Source organism: Oncorhynchus masou, chromosome 16 (assembly GCF_036934945.1).
Source record: "Oncorhynchus masou masou isolate Uvic2021 chromosome 16, UVic_Omas_1.1, whole genome shotgun sequence".
Classification (NCBI taxonomy): domain Eukaryota; kingdom Metazoa; phylum Chordata; class Actinopteri; order Salmoniformes; family Salmonidae; genus Oncorhynchus; species Oncorhynchus masou.
Window position 1 is genome coordinate 14,758,065 of NC_088227.1, and position 24,737 is coordinate 14,782,801.

A 24,737-nucleotide genomic window follows, 5' to 3' on the forward strand; every position below is an offset into this window, starting at 1 on the left:
TTGTTTCCAGAAATCAGGATCCCCATTATAGTGAACTGGATTTTATTTTTTTATTAAACCAGGTAGGCCAGTTGAGAACAAATTCTGATTTACAACTGCGACCTAGCCAAGATTAAGCAATGCAGTGCGACACAAACAGTTGCACATGGGATAAACAAACGTACAGACAATAACACAATGGAAAAGGCTATACAGTGTGTGCAAATTAAGTAAAATTAGGGTAGGTAAGACAAATAGGCCATAGTGGCGAAATAATTACAATGTAGAAATTAAACACTGGAGTGATAGATGTGCAGAAGGCGAATGTGCACGTAGATACTGGGGTGAAAATGGCGATCTTCGTTGTCAATATTCGTGGATTTTTTTTTTTTTTTAACACAATCATGGTACCATTAATTGTTTATATTTCATCAGATGTGTTCTTGAACCGATTACTTTAACATCACAGATTACGTTATAAGGATAATGTATTTGCTAATGTCACCCTCCAATTTGAGACTCACGAGTGCAGCACTGAGCCAAGAGTAGCTCAAACTGCGCATGAAATGTTTCCAAAAACTCCAAGATGGCACTCTGAAATCACACTTCCTGATCAAACGCGCCTCTGAGTAATCTCATAGGAAACAATGGTGTAAAGTAATCGATTACTAAATTCATATTTTTTGGTTTATGCAAACCCAACACCAACCCAAACTCTGAACTTGTTTTCATTACGATTTATTTTAAATGTTAACTTTTGTATCTTAAATACATTAATGAAAGATAATTTAGTATATTTAAAATACAGGACATATTTCCGAGTTCTGAAAAGGGCGAATTATATTAATGTAAATGCAAATAAATTGAGATAGTGTAGGTGCACATTTTAACCAATAGTGATCCCCAGCAGACTTCATTTGAATTGCAGCATAATCGCCTTGTTGAGACTGCCTATCCCCTTGAGCAGTGTTTCCCAAACTCGGTCCCGGTACCATGTATTGGTTTTTAGCAAACGATCTAAACGTGCCGCGAGACATAGAAATTGAATGGGAAACGTGTAACTTGAAATGTTATAAATTAACTTAACATTTTGAATCACGACCAGTCATGCTCCGATTTGGGAGGTCAAGCATCAGACCTGAGCCTAACACTTGCGTTATTAATGCCATATATATTTATGTACATGTTGGATATTCTGGTTTTAGCTCAATGCAGTGGCCTGGATTTACTGCTTTACTTCAGTTTATGCCCAATGCTGATAAAAAAAAAAGTCACACAGAAGAGTCATCTTTATTTATTAAAGCATCAAGCTCATAGTACAGATATATTTAGCACATCTTGACCATCCAAAGTATAGCAAAATAATTAGAACAGCAAAGTTCCCTTCAGTACATCCTGTAAGTTCACCCTCACATCAGGGAATGTGTTTGACTTTTCCCTTCCCCAGAAAACACAGCACAGGATAAACATTTTAAGAAAGGGTAAGGCAAGAACAATTTCATGATCCAAATATTGTTTTTAGAAACTAAGTTTGGAACACTGGTTTTACAACAAAAAGGGTTGGACAAAAACAAAATATGGTTGGTCCGTAGGCAAAATTGCACCCCCCCCCACAAAAAAAAAAGCTTCTAAAAAAATGTTCCAAACCAACAGAACTAACCCATACGCAGATCACCAAGTCTAAATATGACTTCATCCAAAAACAGTAACCAAAAGTTGTGAAATGTGCTGGTGCCTATTCCCTAAACCAGTCAGTCACTACAGCTCTTAGAACACAAAGGAGGCGGGTCACTACAGGCATAAGAATGACATTGCAGGTAAGGATACCTGTCAAAGGTTGGTCCTCAGAAAGAGAAAAAAAAGAAACCATTCCAAAAAGCCAGACATGTTGGAGGGAAGATATTCCAATTGTCAACTTTGCCCAGGTCCTTACATTAACTAATTCTAGTGGTCCCCTTGCAACGTCAATCACAATTTTAGCTTCCTGGGGAGAAATGGTTGTCACCGTCTACGGTACACCATCACACTACATGACCAAAAGTACAGAGACACCGCATTCCAAAATCATGGCAATTAATATTCAGTTGGTCCCCCCTTGCGGCTTTAAAAAACAGCCTCCACTCTTCAGGGAAGGCTTTCCACTAGATGTTGGAACATTGCTGCGGGAACTTGCTTCCATTCAGCCACATGAGAATTCGTGAGGCCGAGCACTGATGTTGGGCACTAAAGGCCTGGCTCAGTCAGCGTTCCAATTCATCCTAAAAACGGCTCTGTGCTCTGTCAAGGCTCTGTGCAGACCAGTCAAGTTCAACCACACCGATTGACAAACCATTTCTGTAAAGGACCTCTGCACGGGGGATTTGACATGCTGAAACAGGAAGAGGGCCTTCCCCCATTGCCACAAAGTTGGAAGCAAATAGTCTACAATGTTATTGTATGCTGTTGAGTTAAGCGACCCCTTCACTGGAACTAAAGGGCCTATCCCGCACCATGAAAAACAGCCCTTGGCCATTATTCCTCCTGCACCCAACTTCATTTGGCACTATGCATTGGGGCAGGTAGCGTTCTCCTGGCATCTGCCAAACCCAGATTTGTCCATCGGACTGCCAGATGGTTAGGCATGATTCATCACTCCAGAGAAGGCATTTCCACTACTCCATATTCTAAAGGCGGCAAAGGCCAGCTGATGCTTGGCATTGTGCATGGTGATTTTGGGCTTGTGTACGGCTGCGCGTCCATAGAAACCCATTTCATGAAGCTCCCAACGAACGGTTCTTGTGCCGACGGTCCTACCCGCCTCTAGAAGCAACTCTGTAGTGAGTGTTGCAACCGAGAACTAATATATATATATTTTTTAAAAAGCACTCGGCAGTCCTGTGAGGTCTACCAATTCGCTGCTGAGCCGTTGTGCCTAGATGTTTCCACTTCACAATAACAGCACTTTGTTGACCAGCTCTAACAGGGCAGAAATTTGACAAACTTACTTGTTGGGAAGGTGGCATCCTATGACGGTGACACATTGAATGTCAGCGCTCTTTGTTAAGGCCATTCTACAGCCAATGTGTGTCTATGGACATTGTACAATGTATCAAATTGCACACACCTGCCAGCAACAGGTGTGGCTGAAATGACCGAAAGCACAAATTTGAAGGGATGTCCAGACTTGTGTATATAATGAGCCATTCTCTGGTGTTTTAAGAGCTTTCTGAACTAGCGTGATCTTACAGTTCCTAACAATGGGGCAACGCAGCACAGGTTATAACGCTCAGAAGTGCTAAAGGCAGGCCAGAAACGGCAGTCTTAAAATACATTTTTAAAAACAGCAGTCAAAAACAAAAGAAATGTTCCCTATCCACCCCAGGTTTGTCAGCAAATTCAAATCAATCTGCATTCACTGGCAGGAGAAGCATCATGAATTTTACTGACCAGCCCGAGAAGACAATCCAACATCCTAAAAAATATATATATTTTAAACATCAATATCTGTATAGTAACCATATAGATTAAGGCCTGCCTTCAGCACTGTTGGCAAAGTAGATAAACATTAACCCCGACCCACCCGTTCAATAAAACATCAGGATGCTCCAGTCCCATCTACATGAGCTGATGAAACTGGAAGGTGATGCACATCACTCTACATAGGAGGAACAGACCGCAGCACACTACACTGTCAAGCAATACAGAACTAGTAGTCACATGCACCACAGGATTTTCCCCCATCAATGAACAAAGGGTATTGATTGTGCTCCAAAAAAAACTGCAGTGGCGTCACATTTGGGACCAATTCACTGCAAAATGTCTGCGCACAATAAAATTAATAAAATGGTTTATGCAACAGTTGTGTGGAATGATCCGGGATCACCCTGGCATGCTCAGATTGGTGGGCCTCCATTGTGCGCTTACCGATTCCTGTATAGGGGGGGGGAGAGGATGTACATTGTTTTTAAAAAGAAAGAAACGCTTTGCTGGGCAACCGCTGCACTAAGCAGAGTCTGAGTCATTATTTCCATTCAGGGCCACACGGTGCAGCCAGGAGTGCCACTGTCAAGCATGGTTCTGGGGCCAGCTGAGGCTTACTGTGTGTTATGGGGAGACCCGCTGGGCCGGGAGACAATGGCTGACCATGCTGGACTGCAGAGGGCATTGTTCTGGCCCACACCACAGCGACAAGGTGACGACTGAGTCTCCTTGAGTCATTTACATTCAGATAAAGCCCCTCAACAGGCTCCGCTATTCTAAACATGCCCCTCAACATTCAGTTGGCACAGCCTTTGTTCTTACATGACTGATCTAGTGTCAAGTTTTGATTTTTTTTATAATGTATTCAATTATTAATGGATAAATGAAGTGTTTAAACTGACTGAGAAATCCAAGAACCAGACGCTTCCTGTTGGTGCAGTATACTTAAGCAATAAGGCACAAGGGGGTGTGGTATACCATCTGATATTACCACAGCTTTCAGCCAATCAGCATTGAGTGCGCGAACCACCCAGTTTATAAATGTAGGAGCCTTGGTGTAAATGTAAACATGTATTACACATCCCATACCATGAAGTACCCAACTTGATGTTTTAAATGTACACTAACGCATACTGTTGCATGGGAAAAAGTTTAGCCTGTCTATTTATGGACACATTCAATAGCAAAATGTATTGTCGAGGTGGAGAGAAGCATGGCTGACTGAAGTGAGGGGAGAACCCAATTCTAGCAATAATTATTTTGGCTCCGGTGCAGTTTACAGCCAAGAACTAGATCACATTGCCCAGCAGTCAGCCTCTCTCAGTGAAACACTGACAAAGGCATTTTGATTTAAGGAATTCATTAACTAGGTTGATGCAACATGACAAACAACATTATGGCCCAAAGCTCACATGTTGATCTTTGAGTGATTAGAAGCATCTTGAAATTCAATATGCCAAAAATTTTTTTTTTTTACAAGTTGGTGTTTTACGTTTGGGTACTGAGTCCTGCTCGAGCTGAAAACTTCTTAAAGTGCACTCAAAAAAAGGACACTTTTGCAACAAATCAAATAAGAAGCTAATCAGTGAAGGGGGGAGATTGCATTTCAACTTACCGATTTTATAAAAAAAATGTTTAAGCACATAGAGGTGGACCCATCTGAGCATGTCAGGGCCCTGGACTAGTGGGCACGAAAGCCCTGTCTGTGGGGAATGAGGGGGGAGACCTGCAGGAAGGGGCCGCTGCATTGGGCCAGGCTGGACAGCCTCAAACAGAGCATGTTTAATTCTTCTACATGCACTTCAAGATCACAGCAAGAGTGCACTAGACTATCTAAACAGAAAAAATAACTTTCATGCAAGAGAGCTAAGTTATAGGTACAACAATGCATACAATTCAAACTGGAGTTTAAACTATTAGGGCCTGTGGCCTCGATGCCAAGAAATCCTGAACAATGGCAGCAGAGTGGAGTGGGCCTCTCCGCTAGGACAGAAAGGCAGCCGCAGGGGGTGAGCCCCGCGACGCAGCCGCCTTTCTTCTTACGCTTCTTTTTCATTCTTAAACCTCAACTTTGCTGGTTCTGCTGGCGGCTCTTGGCGTAACTAGTAAAGACAAAATTGTAATCGTTGAATTGGGCCAACTGGCGGTCGAGGCGCTTGTACCCCTCGAGTTTCTGGGCGGAAGAAAAGACACTGCGACATTTGGAGCTCTACAGTAAAAAATAAAAAGAGTGTTATAGGTGAAAATGTCAAGCACAGTGAAGCCATAGAGTCCATTATAAAGCACATTTCTGAAAAAGAGCCAAACATCCACAAGCAAAAACGGAACCATTTTGATAGAGAACGTACCTGGTTAACAAATAGCGTCGTCACAAATTTTCCTGGCTTAAACACGTCCACAACTTTCCTGACCAGATCATCGTAGGACGTCTGAGAGAGGTTGGTTTCAAAGCTGACATAGGAGAACTCTGGCTCTGGAGTGATGTGGATCGTCCAGTAAGTTCCCTGTAAGACAAAAGACAATAGTTTTCGATAATGTCCCGGGTGTATTTGTAGAGAAGACCCCGAAGACAAGACCATTGACAAGATCCACTTACATCAGTCTTCATTCCATTCATTGAGTAGCCACAAGGGTTGAACATCGTGGCGTCAATCACAGAACCTGGTATCAGGTCACGAATTCCACTCATCTGAAAATACAGAAAAATTGACTAATAATTGCACTACAAAACAGCAACTACTAATTGACTGATGAACAGGCAGCTTTACGATGGTGTTTATCTATACAACAACGGGGGAAAATATTGCTAGTGGTGGCAATTGAGAATTTGATATCGATATGAGCAAGGCATATCATCAAATTGATATATTCTTCCCATTCACCTACACAATTGTTTTTTTTGTTGTTGTTTTTTTATCCCTGCATGCACAAAACCCCTTCCACAGACCATCAACAATTGCCTGCTCATGGGACATCAGTTGATGAGCTTCCAATTGTATACCAACTGGTTCGGTAAATGTAATGTAATGTTCGGTAAGTTAGCGCGCCCCCCCCCCGAACATTCACATCTGGCCCAATGGGCAATCAACTGGGCCAGCAGTCACAACTTCAGAGACATGGAAGTTACATTCCAACTGCGAAAGTTATTTTTATAAAACAAATACCGTATCAAAAAAAAAATACACCCCAGATATTTTCCATATTAGTACCAATCACTAGGGAAGGTCATTAGACAAAACCACAATAGATTAATGTCTTCACAGGTCCCCCTGAACAGTACCCAACTGAGTGAACCCTCTTAAAGGAATCAACAAATATAGAACATAGCTCGTCTGTGGCCCTTACACGAGTGACATCATTTGCAGAAACACCGTCTTTCATGAAGAACTGGTCCATAATTGCTGGATCAAGGTCACTCATCAGAACTTCCAGCGTCTGATCCGCATGCTCGTTCTCCCAGAACTCTGGCAAATCCAGAGTAAACAGGTACCTGCAGGGAAACATGAACACATGCAGCAGCACTGGTCAGTGCAGTTAAATTTTCACAACAGCAATGTCCACTGCATTATTTGTTGTCATTAATGGGACAGTATCTTGAGTATATTCCTTCAGGATGAAGTGTTGATGACCTTACCAGCAATCAGAGTTCAAACGTCCCATGCAGTACGCTGCTCCGTCTGCAAAAGAGAACCGCATGTCATTTCTTTCTCTCATGTGCCCATGTCTCATAATCTTGTCTCCTAAAATCAGTAGAGGATACAACAGCACAGCCTGTATAGCATCACCGACTCAACCCCATACATGAATTACCAGCCACGCCCATGGTGATTAGAGTACAAGAATGGAATTTAAAACATGGGGGGGGGTTAGTACTTACTTGGGAAAATCTGGCTGAGAAATTCCACTTCCTCCTGGAAGTTCCGATGAGGGAACTCCTGATGGGTGGGCTTCATGAAGTTCTTACGAGAATAGAAGAAATTCTGTAGGCAGTGAGGAGATGGAGTTAGAACCTCTGACCTATCCTGTCCACGAGAACGTCAACACAAAACAAGACAGTACGACGATTACATGAGCCTCACACAAGGTCTTGACGCATAATATGGTTTATAAGCGGTGGGTAATTCTTGGTTCTAAGAAACATGTAGGTCATGCGTGGGTGTCACACTGACCTCAATGGCATCAAAGCCACAGTACTCTCTGGCCAGTTCCAGCAGAGGCATCAGTGCTTGCAGTAAGAGGGTGGTTCCACATGTCTTCAAAATGAAACGTCTCTTGGAGACAAACATGCTACTCTCACTGAAAAGAAAAAGGGACAGAAAGGAAAAAGGAAGATAAGTGTTACACATGTAAAAGTTAAATATAGCCTTGAACCTACATTTGTGACATGAACACGACTGACATCCAATATTACCAACTGTGTTCAGAATTAAAATTGATACATTTGTTTCCCCAGGTTTGAGTTTCTACAACTTCCAGTTAAGGTTGTAAGCCTTCCAGCTAGGCACCCGGAGAGTGTGCTTAAAGACACCATGACATGTCACCCCTTGGCCAGGCATTACTCTAGTGACAGCTTACAAATGATTCTATAGAGCAGGGGTATTCAACTCTAACCCTACGAGGTCTGGAGCCCGTTGGTTCCATTCTACTTGATCATGAATTGCCCCCACCCGTTGTCCCAGTTCTAAAAATCAGTCCCTGATTAGAGGGGAACAATGGCAAAATGCAGTGAAACTGGCTTTGAGGTCCAGAGTTGAGTTGAGGGCCCACGTAACAATTGTTTTTTTTTATGAAACGAGGTTCACGTCAAACTGACAGTGTAAACAAGGCATTAGTCAGACTACTTCTAGGGAGACGTGAAGGTTTTATTTTATTTTTTTATAAGGAACAGTCAGTTGACGATAGCAGCCAGTGAGACTATTAGGAGTTGAAGATCAACAATCATGTTTTGTCTACTTTGCAGTCAAGCAATCACATGTAGTCCATTCCTGAATCATGACTATGCTGTTCCCATAACAGTGGACAGCTGACTATGCCGTTCCCATCAGACAGTGGACAGCTGCCACTTCACTACGCAGCTTGCTGATCCCGTCAAGGTCGGCGGATCCACCACCTCCCTTGTGATCTGCGCTCTCGAGGGTTGTAGGTGGGACCTAACCAGCAGGAGTGGAGACCTCGGGCCTTCACAACTCAGACACCCTAATCCATTGGTCCGCCACAGCCAGATATCAAATACGTTTTTATTAATGACCATTACTAAAGGACTAAACACATTTTGGCCAAGGGATCCGAGGAATAACTTTAAGGTTTACTATTATGTTAATCGTCTGTGGTTCCCAAACTTTATATAGTCCCGTACCCCTTCAAATATTCAGCCGCGTATCCCCTCATGCACCAGGGTAAGCGCACTCAAATGTTTGCACTTATTAAACATAAGAGCGAGTGGTCACAAACCAGCTCATGGGAAGTGAAAAAAGCTCTTACAGGACCAGGGCACAAATAATCAAAAATGTTGCTCTTTATTTAGCCATCTTATATATAAAACCTTATTTGGTCATCGAAAATTGAGAATAACTCACCCCAGGTTAATGAGTAGGGTGTGCTTGAAAGGACGCACATAACACTGCAATGTTAGGTTGTTTTGGAGAGTGTCGTACTTAACTTCAGTCTGTGCCTGTGTTTAGTTTATGCTAGCGAGGGCCGAGAATCACACTCACATAGGTACGTGGTTGCAAAGGGCATCAGTGTCTTAATGTGATTTGTCAAGGCAGAACACTGAGCATCTGATGAAATTCAAGTCACAGAACCACATGTTGCAATTTCGACAAGGCTCACTTGTTCAGATAAAAATCGATAAATGGTCTGGAGGCATGAAAGGGATAACGAATACAGTTGTGTCATCCGTGTCGGGAAAGTACCTGCGTAATTGCACACCCAACTCTGGTGCTTTGCAAGATCACAATTGACATTGTCCGTAAGCTTGAGTTAATTTGCACACCTTGGCAGCCAGAGCCTCTCGGTGGATGCTGCAGTGTACCCAAGTGGCACCGGGAGCAACTGCTTGCACACGCGTTACCACTTATATCTTTCTGTCATGGCTTTTGTACCATCAGTACAGATACCAACATTTGGTTGCATGAAGATCAGTGGAATTCCCACGAGAGTATAACGGTTAATGTGATTGGCTGTTAAATTATTTGACGAGGCTACCTGTATTTGACATGGTGTTATTTTGCTGAACATTAGATGGTTTCATTTTTGGTAGTGAAATGAGGCTACTTAGGCAACAATTGAATTTCTGCATTTATTTTTTAAATCTGAATCACATTTTTGTTTGGCGTACCAGACGGCATTACGTACCCCAGTTTGGGAATACCTGGTTTAAAATATGTTCTTAACCCTGGGAAGCTCACAGCGATATTTGTAACCATCCACAGGACTCAATTATTTTTTTAAAGTATGTTCAACTCAATACTTATATATTAATTGAAAACACAATGTATAGAATATTAGCTTTAGAGTTTCCGTTAGGAAGTTTGACTGGCAGCATTTGAAAGTTTCCAGGACATATGAATTGGGGGCTTAATGCGATTATGGCATCCACCCACAGTACTCAGAATAACAAATCACATTTAGATTACGGTAATGAATCTTAACACACAACCCAACGGTGGGAGTCCTTACCGAATTCCAACACGCACTTTGAAGATTAACTGTACAGGTTCACTTTTCCACAGCCAATAAGAGGAGTAACAAACAGCTATATCACTAGCCTATCTACTATCCCACATAGTAGAAAAGTTAACCTATACTACTGGTAGGCTTGTCGTTCTGTGCAAGAAAGAAAAACCTACTCCAGACTGGGATAGTTGTGGAACGATAGCTCCCAAATTCATACAACCAGTACAGCAAAATAACTTGAAGGTATTGAGGCTGATCAGAACATTTAGCTTAAAAACAGTGATAAACTAGTTTCCGCATAGCTTTGCAGCAATGCTCACACGGCAGTAGACTACGTGCACGTTGTGCCATAATGCAGTTCGATGGAAAAACAGATTTCAAAAGCGCACTGCACATGTGAGATTACAATAAGCGAGCTCTGAAGAGCCAACAACTAGTGGGTCGCTAATATGACAAGGATTGTGCCTTTGGCTACTCGAAAATTAAAGTTAATGTGAAAACAAATAGGACACGCCATTGAAACAAGTAGCTTATTTCTGTCAAGTCTTATAAAATAATTGCCTCCACGTTTATAGAAACTCATCGTCTCGGCTACTTTGAAGCAACACAAGTACATAACTCATAAGAAGTAAAGTGTATGTAACAATTAACTATTTTTCTCAAAATGCATAATGCCCACAGCGCTCTTCACATCATGGTCTGATGAGCTGAAGCCTGCTTACCGTTGCCAGCACTTGAATGGTTAATGGGAAGCTGCGCTCCAACTACCGGTGGAGAATGAATAAATAAACAAAGCAGCCATTTAAAATTGTGGCCATCAAAACCGTCAACATTAAATTGCATTTAGGAAGGTTTCGCAATGATTAGGTCATATAAAAGCATGTTTCACTTGCACAGCAACGGGAACTGTAGCAGCAGCTCTCGCACTGTCTGACAGAGTCCCGCTCAACGTTCTGTATCCATCTGTATGTGGTGTTTAAAGCCACCAAACTATGCAAATTAACTTATAGACCGATAAGCATTTCCATCAATGGCTAAAAAAAGCATTGTTTTGCAATGGGTTCTCTTCTGCCGCCAGTTTTATTTAGTTGCTTTTTTGGGGGCCAAAAGCTGGCACTTAACATCTGGGTTTGGATAAGACCCAGCCCATTAGGCCCTTCAGAATAGAGCCAGAGACACCCTTCACCCCAGGGGAGAAGACAGTTTCCATGCAGCCACTCGTAATGAGAAGATTACAGATGACCCAAATCTAATACCTGCCTCCTAATCTGGAAGAGGAAAAAGGTACGTGCCAAGGTGACAGTGGTAAACAGAACAGGGATCCGGTCGCTACTCACCTGAGTATATAAGCTTCCTGCTTGTCGGTCTTCGTCACACTTATGATCAAACAGTGCACATTCTCCAGAAGTTTGTCCCACTCAAACCTGAAAGACAAAAAAAATAAAATCTTTTACTGAAGTAAAATCAATAAAAACCAACAGAGCCTCGTCTGTAGTTCTATTGCTAGTAGACTACATTAAAACAAAAACATTGAGCTACGCTAGGGCTGGGCAATATGGCCTAAAAATACTATAAAGTATGGGTGACTCACAATACACATCAATAAATGTTCTAAATAAGCATCATTGTACAATTAAAGGTCAAATACACAGCATTTAAAAACAGTCAGCAATAATCAAATTAATTCAGGCCTTCAAGATATAGGCTAAATAAACCTTCCAAAGACCAATACAATTAAATCAAAAATAGTTAGCTGCTTTTTTGTGTGCGATATTCACTGATCTGGCTTGCAAGTCCATCTATGAAATTGCCCTTGTTACAAATTTAACTAGAACCGTGCTTAATGCACTAATAATGCTTAACTTCTTGTAACGGGTATTAGGCTAAAGAAAATTAACAGGTAACAGAAGGCCACGTGCTAGTGATTAGCCAGCTAATCTTTATATTTCAAGTTCAGTGAAATGTATCAGTTTATGAAAATATTTAGCGAACGCCATGAGCATAGCTAAAGCAAGGGGTTATTGCAGCACACAAGTAGACAACAAATGAAAGTAGACTTACAGAACTTGAGGCAATAAAATCTTTTCAGTCTGGTTAAACACCAGGGCTGGACAGTGTACCACTGGAGGTATCAGACCTTTGATGTACTCAATAGCCATTAGCATGTTTTACTCCTATACAAATGGTACCCTCAGGTACTCAGTCTGATTTCCTTACTAAAACAGGACCCAAGTCTTACGAATAAAGATTGCAGATTTAAAAAGCTGGAGGCCTCTAACACTTCAATGTTATGCCAAAATCCTGGAAAAATGCATAGTACAGAATTTAAAAGTCATGTTCATCCTGATTAGTTTTTTTTTTTCTTCACATGGGCGATATACAACATTTACTTAGAACAATTGAACATAATGAAGAGACAACTGGTCTGGTCTTCATTGCAGATTTTGAAAAGGTGTTTAATAAAGTATGACTAGAATTTATATATAAATGCTTGGATTACTTTAAGACAAATCTCTTATACAATGGGTTGAAGTTCTGTACATCAACCCCAGAGGAAACAGTAAATAATTGTTACTTCCCAGAAAGTATTGAGCTTTTACAAGGCTGTCCGTTGTCTCCATATCTATTTATTATGGCCATTGAAATGCGAGAGCCAAAAAGATCATGGGGTTTGAAATCCAGGGGATAGAAACAAAGGGTCAATGAATTGCCGATGACTAGTTATCTTAAGTCCATAAACTGGATCCCTTCAGTCTCATTGACTATCAATTTTCTAGCCTCTGGATTAAAACCTAGTGTGTACCATATTATGTAAATAGTGTTTACCAATAAAATGGGCAGATGGTGAAGTAGACATACTTGGCATTCACATCTCAAATCTAATTAACTTTAAATTACTTTTAATAGAAAGTTAGCTAAACTAAATAAGATTCTGTAACCATGGAGGTCAATACTAGCCCATTTGTCTTATCAGTTTACTTACTAATGACACTGCCTACTCCAGATATATTTTTTTTAATCATACAAATTTCATGATTATGAGTGTTGGTTACAATTTCACTAAATATTAAATCTTTAAACCTAACTAAAAGCTTCACTCAAATTATACTTAACCACAAAATGGTTCTCAAATCAAATCAAAGTTTGTCACGTGCGCCGAATACAACAGACCTTACAGTGAAATGCTTACTTACAGGCTCTAAACAATGGCGCAAGAAAAAAAAGTGTGTAGCTAAGGAAAAAAAATGGTAAAAAGACATTTGGGAAGAAGAAAAAAAAAAAAGAGTAGCAAGGCTATATACAGACACCTGTTAGTCAGGCTTATTGAGGTAGTATGTACATGTAAGTATCGTTAAAGTGACTATGCATATATTATGAACAGAGAGTAGCAGAAGCGTAAAAAGAGGGGTTGGCGGGTGGTGGGACAACGCAGATGGCCCGGTTAGCCAATGTGCGGGAGCACTGGTTGGGCCAATTTAGGAGGTAAGTACATGAATGTATAGTTAAAGTGACTATGCATGAAACAGTAGCAGCAGTGTAAAAGAGGGGTTGTGGGGGGGGCACACAATGCAAATAGTCCAGGTAACCATTTGGTTACCTGTTCAGGAGTCTTATGGCTTGGGGGTAAAAACTGTTGAAGCCTTGCCGTCCTAGACTTGACACTCCGGTACCGCTTGCCATGCGGTAGTAGAGAGAACAATCTATGACTGGGGTGGCTGGGGTCTTTGACAATTTAAGCCCTTCCTCTGACACCGCCTGGTGTAGAGGTCTTGGATGGCAGGCAGCTTTGCCCAAGTGATGTAACTGCCCTCTGTAGGGCCTTGCGGTCGGAGGCTGAGCAATTGCCGTACCAGGCAGTGATGCAACCGGTCAGGATGCTCTCGATGTTGCAGGTGTAGAACCTTTTGAGGATCTCAGGACCCATGCCAAATCTTTTCAGTCTCCTGAGGGGGAATAGGCTTTGTCGTGCCCTCTTCACAACTGTCTTGGTGTGTTTGGACCAATCTAGTTTGTTGATGTGGACCACTAAGGAATTTGAAGCTCTCAACCTGCTCCGCGACAGCCCCGATGATGAGAATGGGGGCTGTGCTTGGTCCTCCTTTTCCTGTAGTCCACAATCTCCTTAGTCTTGGTTATGTTGAGGGATAGGTTGTTATTCTGGCACCACCCGGCCAGGTCTCTGACCTCCTCCCTATAGGCTGTCTCGTCGTTGATCAGATCACTGTTGCGTCATCAGCAAAACTTAATGGTGTTGGAGTCATGCCTGGTCATCATGCCTGGTCATGCAGTCGTGGGTGAACAGGGTGTACAGGAGGGGACTGAGCACGCACCCCTGGGGAGCTCCAGTGTTGAGGATCAGTGTGGCAGATGTGTTGCTACCTACCCTCACCACCTGGGGGTAGCCTGTCAGGAAGTCCAGGATCCAGTTGCAGAGGGAGGTGTTTAGTCCTAGGGTCCTTAGTGCCCTCAAAGCTCATCACTAAGCTATGTTGAATGCTGAGCTGTAGTCAATGAATAGCGTTCTGGACAAAAGGAACACCTATGTGAGGTGGGAAAGGGCAGTGTGGCACGCAATACAGATTGCATCTGTGGATCTGTTTAGGCGGTATGCAAATTGAAGTGGGTCTAGGGTTTCTGGGATGTGATGTTGATGTGAGTCATTACCAGCCTTTCAAAGCACTTCATGGCTATGGACGTGAGTGCTACGGGTTTGTAGTCATTTAGTTCTTGGGCACAAGGACTATGGTGGTCTGCTTGAAGCATATTGGAATTAGACTCAATCAGGTACATGTTGAAAATGTCAGTGAAGACACCTGCCAGTTGGTCAGCACATGCCCAGAGCACACGTCCTGGTAATCTGTCTGGCCCCGCAGCCTTGTGTAAGTTCGACCTGTTCAAAGGTCTTACTCACGTCGGGCGGCAGGGTAGCCCTAGTGGTTAGAGCATTGGACTAGTAACCGAAAGGTTGCAAGTTCATATCCCCGAGCTGACAAGGTACGAAATCTGTCGTTCTGCCCCTGAACAGGCAGTTAACCCACTGTTCCTAGGCCGTCATTGAAATAAGAATGTTCTTAACTGACTTGCCTGGTTAAATAAAGGTAAAATAAAAATAAAATGCAGAGAGCGCGATCACAGTCGTCCAGAACAGCAGATGCTCTCATGCTTGCCTCAAAGCAAGCATAGAAGTGATATAGCTCGTCTGGTAGGCTTGTGTCACTGGGCAGCTCACGGCTGTGCTTCCCTTTGTCTAATAGTTTGCCAGCCCTGACACATTCGACGGGCGTCGGAGCCGGTGTAGTACGATTCTCTTAGCCCCGTATAGACATTCTGCCTGTTTGATGCAGAGCATAGCGGAATTTCTTGTACGCTTCCAGGTTAGAGTCTCGCACCTTGAAAGCGACAGCTCTACCCTTTAGCTCAGCGCGAATGTTGCCTGTAATCCATGGCTTCTGGTTGGGGTATGTACGTACAGTCACTGGGGAGACGACGTCCTCAATGCACTTATTGATAAAGCCAGTGACTGATTGTGTATTCCTCAATGTCATCGGAAGAATCCCGGAACATGTTCCAGTCTGTGATTTAGTCTGTCCTTTAGTTTAGCATCTGATTCATCTGACCATTTTTTTATAGACAGAGTCACTGGTGGTTTCTGCTTTAAATTTTAGCTTGTAAGCAGGAGGATAGAGTTGTGGTCGGATTTACCAAATGGAGGGCAAGGGAGAGCTGGGTACGCGTCTGTGTGTGGAGTACAAGTGATCTAGAATGTTTTCCCCTCTGGTTGCACATTTAACATGTTGATAGATTTGGTAGAACGGATTTGTTTACCTGCATTAAAGTCTCTGGCCACTAGGAACGACGCCTCGGTGAGTGGTTTCCTGTTTTCTTATATCCTTATACAGCTGACTGAGTGTGGTCTTAGTGCCAGCATCTGGCTGTGGTAAATAAAAAGCCATGAAAAGTATAGCTAATAACTCAGCAAGTAAGTAGTAGCCTGCAGTTTATCACAATATACACTTCAGGCAAGCAAAATCTAGAGACTTCCTTAGATTTCGTGCACCAGCTGTTTACAAATATGCACGGACAGCCCAGCCCCCCCCCCCCGTCCCCGTCTTACTGGAGTGTGCTGTTCTATCCTGCCGGTGCAGCGCGTTTCCCACAAGCGGAATATCCATGTCGTCATTCAGCCACGATAGCCATGAAGCATAGGATATTACAGTTTGATGTCCCGTTAGTAGGATATTCGTTATCGTACCTCGTCTAGTTTATTGTCCAATGATTGCACATTGGCGAGTAATATTGACGGTAACAGCAGTTTTCTTAGTAGCCTTCTGCGGGTCCGGACGAGGCATCCGGCTCTTCGTCTTTTCCTTTTGCAAATAATTGGGATGTCTGCCCTGTGGGTTGTTTGGAGAATATCGTGTGAGTCCTGCTGGTTGTTGAAATCTTCATCTAATCCGTGGTGAGTGATCTCTGTCCTGATATCCAAAAGCTCTTTTCTTCCGTAAGGTACGGTTGCAGAAACATTTACTAAATAACTTAATATCACGTAAAAAATAAAAATAAAACAGCACAATTGGTTAGGAGACCGTAAAACGGTGGCCATCTCTTCCGGCACCATTCCTCAACAGGCTCATCCTGTTCAAACATTGCTTGTTTGCCTTCACAAATTAAAACTTTAATTTCTATATATCATTATATTTATTAACGATATGAATACAGGTGTCACATATCCCCATATATTTTCGATAACTGCATATCTGCTCAATAGAAACAAACTACTGATTGCAGCACTACCACAAAAATGGAGGTAAGTGGAAAAGGGAGAATGTAGGGAACTTGTTTAGCTAAAAAGGGAATAAATAGACCAGTTTCATCTGAGGACAAAAATATTGACAGCTGCGCCATACAGGTCGCAAACTAAATGTACCAAATCCATGGAACATGGTTCATGAACTGGTAAAAAGAACTACACTTGATTCAATCTTGTAATTTTAATTTATTAACCTTCTTGCCACCAACAGAATGAGAAACACGGCATACAATCTCAACTTTGTAGATTGTCTCTTCGCACCAATCAACAGAGTATTTATTCTGGTATTGCCCTTGTGGCTCATTTCTGGTCACAGGTTCAGGAATGGTTCATAAGAAAAAAAGTGCACTTAATATTAACCTTACAAATAGCAGTGTTGGACGATTTGGAAAGCCATAGTCAATATATACTCGTAGGAAAGTTACGCTCATCTGTGGATACATTTAGAAAAAGTTTAAAGAAAAAAAGTGTAAAACATCCCAGCACAACTAATATATGGCACATGGAAACCAAATGAGGGTGATCTATGATGATAGGTGGGATGGGCTAGGGTTGGGATTAAAGAGTTTGTATTCTTTGTGACTGTTTTACATAAGTACCATGTATGCATATGTAGCAAAGAAAAAACTAAGATCGGTCTTCCGAAGAGGGGGGCGGATGAAAAATAAGTAGCTCCAGCCTTAGGGAATCTTGCTCCAGACAAGTTGGGCATGCTCCACTCCTCACAAGCAGTGCTTTCAAAAAGTATTCAGACCCATTGTTACGTTAGCCTTATTCTAAAATTACAAACAATCTCAGCAATCTACACACAATACCCCATAATGTCAAAGCAAAAACAGGTTGACATTTTTTTGCTAATGTATTAAAAAATAAATACCTTATTTACATAAGTATTCAGACCCTTTGCTATGAAATTGAGCTCAGGTGCATCCTGTTTACATGGATCCTTCTTGAGTCTTCTAGAGGTCGACCGATTAATCGCAATGGCCGATTTCAAGTTCATAACAATCGGAAATCGCCGCCCGAAAATACAGATTTCAAATTTTTATTTATACCTTTATTTAACTAGGCAAGTCCGTTAAGAACACATTCTTATTTTCAGTGACGGCCTAGGAACTGTGGGTTAACTGCCTTGTTCAGGGGCAGAACGACAGATTTTCACCTTGTCAGATCAGGGGATCCTATCTTGCAACCGTACAGTTAACTAGTCCAACGCTCTAACCATTGCACCCCACTAGTAGCCTGCCTGTTACGCGAATGCAGTAGAAGCCAAGGTCAATTGCTAGCTGGCATTACACTTATTAAAAAAAAAAAAAAAAAAATCACTAGTTATAACTCCTAATCCAATTTAGCAGGCAATTTTAACCAGATGAAAGTGTCATTTCTCTTGTGTTCATTGCACGCAGAGTCAGGGTATATGCAAATGTTTGGGAAGCCTGGCTCATTGCGAACTACTTTGCCAGAATTGTACGTAATTATGACATAACATTGAAGGTTGTGCAATGTAACAAAAATATTTAGCCTTGGGGATGCCACCCGTTAGATAAAATACCGAACGGTTCCATATTTCACTGAAATAAACGTTTTGTTTTCGAAATGAGTTTCCGGACATAACCAAAGGCTCGTATTTGTGTGTTATGTTATATATAAGTCTATGATTTGATAGAACAGTCTGACTGAGCAGTAGCAGGCCAGGATTCATTCAAACAGCACTGTTGTGCGTTTTGCCAGCAGCTCTTCGCAAGCACAGCGCAGTTTATGACTTCAAGCCTATCAGCCTAATGGCTGGTGTAACCAATGTGAAATGGCTAGCTAGTTAGCTGGGTGTGCGCTAATACTGTTTCAAACGTCATTCTCGTTACGATTTGGAATAGTTATTCCCCTTGACCTGCAAGGGCCGCGGCTTTTGTGGAGCGATGGGTAACAATGCTTCGGGTGTGGCTGTTGTCGAAGTGTTCCAGGTTCGAGCCCAGGTAGGGGCGAGGGGGATGGAAGCTATACTGTTACTGGCAATACTATAGTGCCTATAAGAACATCCAATAGTCAAAGGTTAATGAAATACATATGGTAGAGAGAAATAGTCCTATAAATACTATATTAACTACAACCTAAAACCTCTGAATATTGAAGTCTCTTGTTAAAAGGAACCACCAACTTCCATTTGTTCTCATGTTCTGACCAAGGAACTTAAACGTTAGCTTTCTTACATGGCACATATTGCACTTTTACTTTCTCCTCCAACACTTTGTTCTTTGCATTTAAACCAAATTGAACATGTTTCATTATTTATGAGGCTAAATTGATTTTATTGATGTATTATATTAAGTTAAAATAAGTGTTCAGAATTGTTGTAATTGTCATTATTACAAAGAGGAAAAACCAAGCCATGAGGTCGAAGGAATTGTCCGTAGTGTCGAAATAGGATTGTGTCGAAGGCACAGATCTGGGAAGGGTCCCAAAACAATGTCTGCAGCATTGAAGGTCCCCAAGAACAGTGGCAGCCATCACGCTTAAAAATGGAAGTTTGGAACCAAGAGACTTTCTACAGCTGGCCCCCCCAGCCAAACTGAGCAATCGGGGGAGAAGGGCCTTGGTCAGAGAGGCATCCAAGAACCCGATGGTCATTGATGTCTCCACAGAGGAAAATAGATTCTCCGGTTTGATGAAACCAGTAACTTTTTGGCCTGAATGCCAAGCGTCACATCTGGGGGGGGAAACTGGCACCATCCCTACGGTGAAGCATGGTGGCAGCATCATGCTGTAGGTATGTTTTTCAGCAGCAGGGACTGGGAGACTAGTCAGGATTAAAGCAAAGATGAACAGAGCATAGTACAGAGAGATCCTTGATGAAGTACTGAGCATTCTGGAGCAGGTTCTCAGAATGAGGAAAATGGTCACCTTCCAACAGATCGACCCTAAGCACACAGCCAAGACAATGCAGTAGTGGCTTCATGACAAGTCTCCGCATGTCTGAGTATCCCAGCCAATGCACGGACGTGAACCCGACCAAACATTACTGGAGAAACCTGAAATTAGCTGTGCAGCAACATTCCCCATCCAACCTGAGCTTGAGGGACCTGCAGAAAAGAACGGGAGAAACTCCCCAAATACAGGTGTGCCAAGCTTGCAGTGTCATACCCACGACTCAATGATGTAATCGCTGTTTAAGGTGCTTCAAAGTACTGAGTAAAGGGTCTGAATACTTATGTAAATGTGATGTCAGCTTAATTTTAATAAATTAGAAAAAAAAAATCTGTTTTTGCTTCGTCATTATGGGGTAATGTAGATAATTTGGTGAATTTTAGAAAAAGGCTATAACTTTACAAAATGTGGAAAAGTCAAGGGGTCTGAATACTTTCCAAAGGCACTGTACTCTAAGGTGCACAGGCGAGAAAGACAACCAAAAATACACCATGCGGACAAAACACTCAACGATAACCTTGATTCTTACAGGCATTTGGAATGTTGCACAAAAACAAATTCGGATTGGTCGCCCAAACCTAGTCCAATAATTTTACGATTCCATAAATGGCAATTTTGGGTTATCAAATTACCGACAAATTAAACGGACAGTGAAAGTGAGTGAAAACCATCAGAGCTGTTTGACAAGTTCTCGCACTTCAATTTTGACCAAATCAACTTCAAAGAAAACAGACCAAGCTCCAGTATTATACTCATGGATTGAGCCGGGTCCAGAGCCCTGGCATTCCCTTGCAGGTGCTAGAACTTCTCAACTAGCCTACCTGGTTAAATTAAAAAAAAAGGAGTGTTGCGCAACCCTGCGAGACCGGCAGAACCACACATGAATGACTTGACTTCCCCTTTAGTGGTCACACTTCAAAAAGCTTTGGCTTTGTGACCTTTGGACAGGAAAATGTCCTCAGACCAGTATAGAATCCATTTGCAAAGAGCCTCCAGCTGTGTCTAACATGCAGTCCTCACCTCCAGGACACAGATTTCTCAACTAGGGATCTCATGATACGATACATGTGCCAATATGTTATGTATTGAGAATGTCACAATTGTGATTCGTACTGCGATTATATGTTCAAAACATATTGCTCACTAAATGTCTGCTGCGGAGAGAAAATGAGTTGAGCATTCATGGAAACAAGTGCTGAAAAAAACAAGTTTCAATTAAAAGTGTTCCTTAAAAAAGGACAACGCCGCCACTTTACTGAACACTTCACAATAACCAAAAAGTTACATTTTATGATCTGTTTTAGACTTCAGTGCTGAGCAAAATCAGAAATTTCTTCTGACATTCAAGTAGAATCCCTGAGATGACCAACAATAAATTGGACAGCCGTGTTCAGTATTCAAAATAACCATTTGTAGTTCTGATCATATTTGATCTTCCAGCTATATGCACACACGTTTCTCTGGTCGTCTAATAACTTCTGGAAATATTTTAAAATAGACGCTTGAATACCTAATGATAGTTATAGCCAACTTACTCAAATTTCAGGTCAATGCTCAAACTCCCATGATTCCATTCGGCGAAACCACTAACACCATAAAGGACCGAAGTTGACGCCTACAGTCATTACAGGCATTTGCAAAAGGCACATTTTCATGTTTACTTGCAAACGTTGTATTAGTTCCAAAAGACCTCCAGTGTTGAATGATTGCTTGGACAGTCGAGGCTGCATGCCTCTTATTGTTGAAAAGACCGTTAAGAAGCAGGTTTAGATTCTTAGCTAGCATTAGCGCCAAATACACAGGCTGCAACACAAAACATTCTTAAAATGTGTTCTAACAGGCCTACATGTTAGGTCTGTTTAAGACAGTTGTTAAGATGACTTATTGCAAACACTTTTTTTGGGGGGGGGGGGGGGGCATGTAGCAGTCAGGGTAACTAGATAATCAACCTATGCTAACCATAAATCACTGTAACAGTAAATTGGAATTATTTTCTTCGGGGCATGGACTCTTACAAGCTGTCGAAAGCATTCCACAGGGATGCTGACCCATGTTGACTGCAATGCTTCCCACAATGGTGTCGAGTTGGCTGGATGTCCATTGGGTGGTGGACCATTCTTGATACATGGGAAACTTGAGTAGCAGAGTGAGTTCTGGACACTCAAACCTGGGCGCCTGGCACCTACTATAAACAGTTTTTTTTAAATGGCCTTAAATATTTTTGACATGCCAATTCACACCCCATGTCTCAAAGCTTTAACGTTTCACCTGGTCAGTCGAGAGGTTCCTAATGTTTTGTATAATCAATGCATATTCAACATGACATTCATGCAAACATAATATATTTTACAACACAAAAAATACACTCATAACATAAGCAATATATTTAGACTATGCTTCGTCAGGGCTTGATTGACAAAATGCACCCTGGGAATCTTAGTATGCTGTAGACGAGGGCAATACAGAAGCTTCAAAGTGGCAAAAACAAGGAATCATGCAGTGTGCCTAACAAAAACAATAGTGTATCATATCTTACAGTAGTGCATATATACACACACTAACTGGTAATGTGGCAGAATTGTCCTTTAAGTAATAGATGTCAAAAGAAGCTATAATAGTTAATCATCCATCCACCAACATCAATTTCCATGGTTGACATAAATTACCATTCTGCCTGATTGTGCCCAAGGCTTGCACAAATAACCCTAGCAACAAGAACATTGACGGCAATATCCTTTACAGGACCAGAACTAATTTCAGGGGTCATCAAGTTTGGGCCACTCATACTAGAAGCTTCTGGTAACATCCCAGTGCCGATCGAGTGGCTCTCAATGGAGCGCTGTATCAGCTCACATCTCAGTGTGACATGGACACTATAGCTATTCCTGGTGACGATAGACTCCATTCTTGCTTGGGAAACTTGCAGGAAAGAGAAAGCCAGGATAAACACAGCCAAATAAATGGGCACTTCAAACCCAGGGACACATGGCAAGTCTATCTGGGGGAACTATTCAAGTTTGCAACACCCTCATAGGTCAGATGAATAGGTGAACTTTCCCCATTTGAGGCAGCTCTGGTCAACATTCCTCAGGTCAGACAATAGCCCAAGAAATGTTGAACAGCCCACAATCTGACGAGGACAGAATCTAAGTAGTTACTCAGCCCAGAGAAAGTCAGCGGCTTAGGTGCGTGTGAGGTACAGATTCATGAATCAGATGCCCTTGCGGACTTATTTGGACATTGGCAGGCATCCAGCACCCCTGATCCACAGAGTCTGAGCAGTTAATCTTCCCTGGCTGTAGATTAATACCCGCTGTCATTCATTCTGTAAGCCAGACACTTTCCTAACCCAGATCTGATGATTATGTTCTAAAACAGAACTCAGGCTTTCCCCCAGTTTGGCAAGAGTAGCCATGAATCTTGCCACATACGGATGGGGGCTATAATGTGCCAAGTAGACAGTGCACCAATACTCTCAAACCTGGCATGTTCTAATTTGATACTGAATATTTTCTTGATTTGCTACAAGCAAATAATACAAGCTGTGTATTAGTTGTCAATTTCATACTGGCGCATACTCCTTGTCAACTTAGCCTACTTTCAAAAAGCCTAAGAAATTATTTTAATAGAACTAGGCATAAGGGAAGAAGAAACATTTGTTTGTGTCTGACATTCGCTGATGGCTCTGATTGACGGGTCTTTTACATTGGGGGGAGCATTCTCTATAGGCCTATATGTCCAGTCAAAGCAGGGTGTGCAGATTCCATCTAACCTCTCTGCGCATGGAACCAGGTAGCGGGATGAAATTCGACAATACGGTGACCGCTACATAGTCATATTAAACATTCATGAAAATACAAGTGTCTTACATGTTTCGAAAGCCTAGAATCGTGCTAATCCAACTGCGTTGTCAGATTTTAACCTCTTGAAACTCCCCATCCCGGATCCGGGATCGTGAATAAAGCCTCAGGCTCATTAGCATAACGCAACGTTAACGATTTCTGAAAATCGCAAATAAAATGAAAATAATGCGCCTACTCTCAAGCTTATCCTTTTCTTAACACTGTCATCTCAGATTTTCAAAATATGCTTTTGAACCATAGCAATTCACTAATTTGTGTAAGAGTATGCTAAGCTAGCATTTTGAGTAGCATTTAGCACGCAACATTTTCACAAAAAACAGATAAATAAAATACCAAATAAATACAATAATATAACCAAATAAATAAAATAATTTACCTTTGAAGAGCTTTGGATGTTTTCAATGAGGAGACTCAGTTACATAGCAAATGTCCAGTTTTCCTGAAAGCATCTTTGTGTAGGAGAAATCGCTCCGTTTTGTACATCACATTTGGCTACCGAAACGAACCGAAAATTCAGTCACCAACAACGTCAAACTTTTTCCGAATTAACTCCATAATATCGACCGAAACATGGCAAACGTTGTTTGGAATCAATCCTCAAGGTGTTTTTTCACATCTCTTCATTGATATATTGTTCGTGGAAGCATGCTCTCTGAATTCCATGGAAAAATACTTGCAGCTGACTTTTGCGCACCAATTTCGGCGCAGGACACCGGGCGGACACCTGGTAAATGTGGTCTCTTATGGTCAATCTTCCAATGATATGCCTACAAATACGTCACAATGCTGCAGACACCTTGGGGAAACGACAGAAAGGGCAGACTCATTCCTCTCGCATTCACAGCCATATAAGGAGACAATGGAAAACGGAGCCTCAAATCCTGCTCATTTCCTGGATGCCGTCTCATCTTGGTTTTGCCTGTAGCTCACGTTCTAGGGCACGCACAGAGAATATCTTTGCAGTTCTGGACACGTCAGAGTGTTTTCTTTCCAAAGCTACCAATTATATGCATAGTCGAGCATCT

The 24,737-nt window shown here is 41.9% G+C and overlaps 1 protein-coding gene across 2 annotated transcripts in view; it reads right to left on the reverse strand.

The window, feature by feature from the left end:
• Nucleotides 1-1,257: 1,257 nt before the first annotated feature.
• The window catches only part of amd1 (adenosylmethionine decarboxylase 1), a 28,726-nt gene continuing 5,246 nt past the window's right edge, over nt 1,258-24,737 (reverse strand). The window contains exons 2-9 of one of the 2 annotated variants that reach the window (XM_064990826.1): nt 11,454-11,540; nt 7,608-7,734; nt 7,316-7,418; nt 7,073-7,115; nt 6,784-6,928; nt 6,035-6,127; nt 5,787-5,942; nt 1,258-5,647 (exon numbers count right to left, since the gene is read on the reverse strand). In XM_064990826.1, the coding sequence (XP_064846898.1) occupies nt 5,504-5,647; nt 5,787-5,942; nt 6,035-6,127; nt 6,784-6,928; nt 7,073-7,115; nt 7,316-7,418; nt 7,608-7,734; nt 11,454-11,540 (898 nt within the window). In that variant the 3' untranslated portion in view covers nt 1,258-5,503. Of the gene's footprint in view, nt 5,648-5,786; nt 5,943-6,034; nt 6,128-6,783; nt 6,929-7,072; nt 7,116-7,315; nt 7,461-7,607; nt 7,735-11,453; nt 11,541-24,737 lie in introns of both variants that reach the window. The other variant, XM_064990825.1, reaches the window with a different exon arrangement.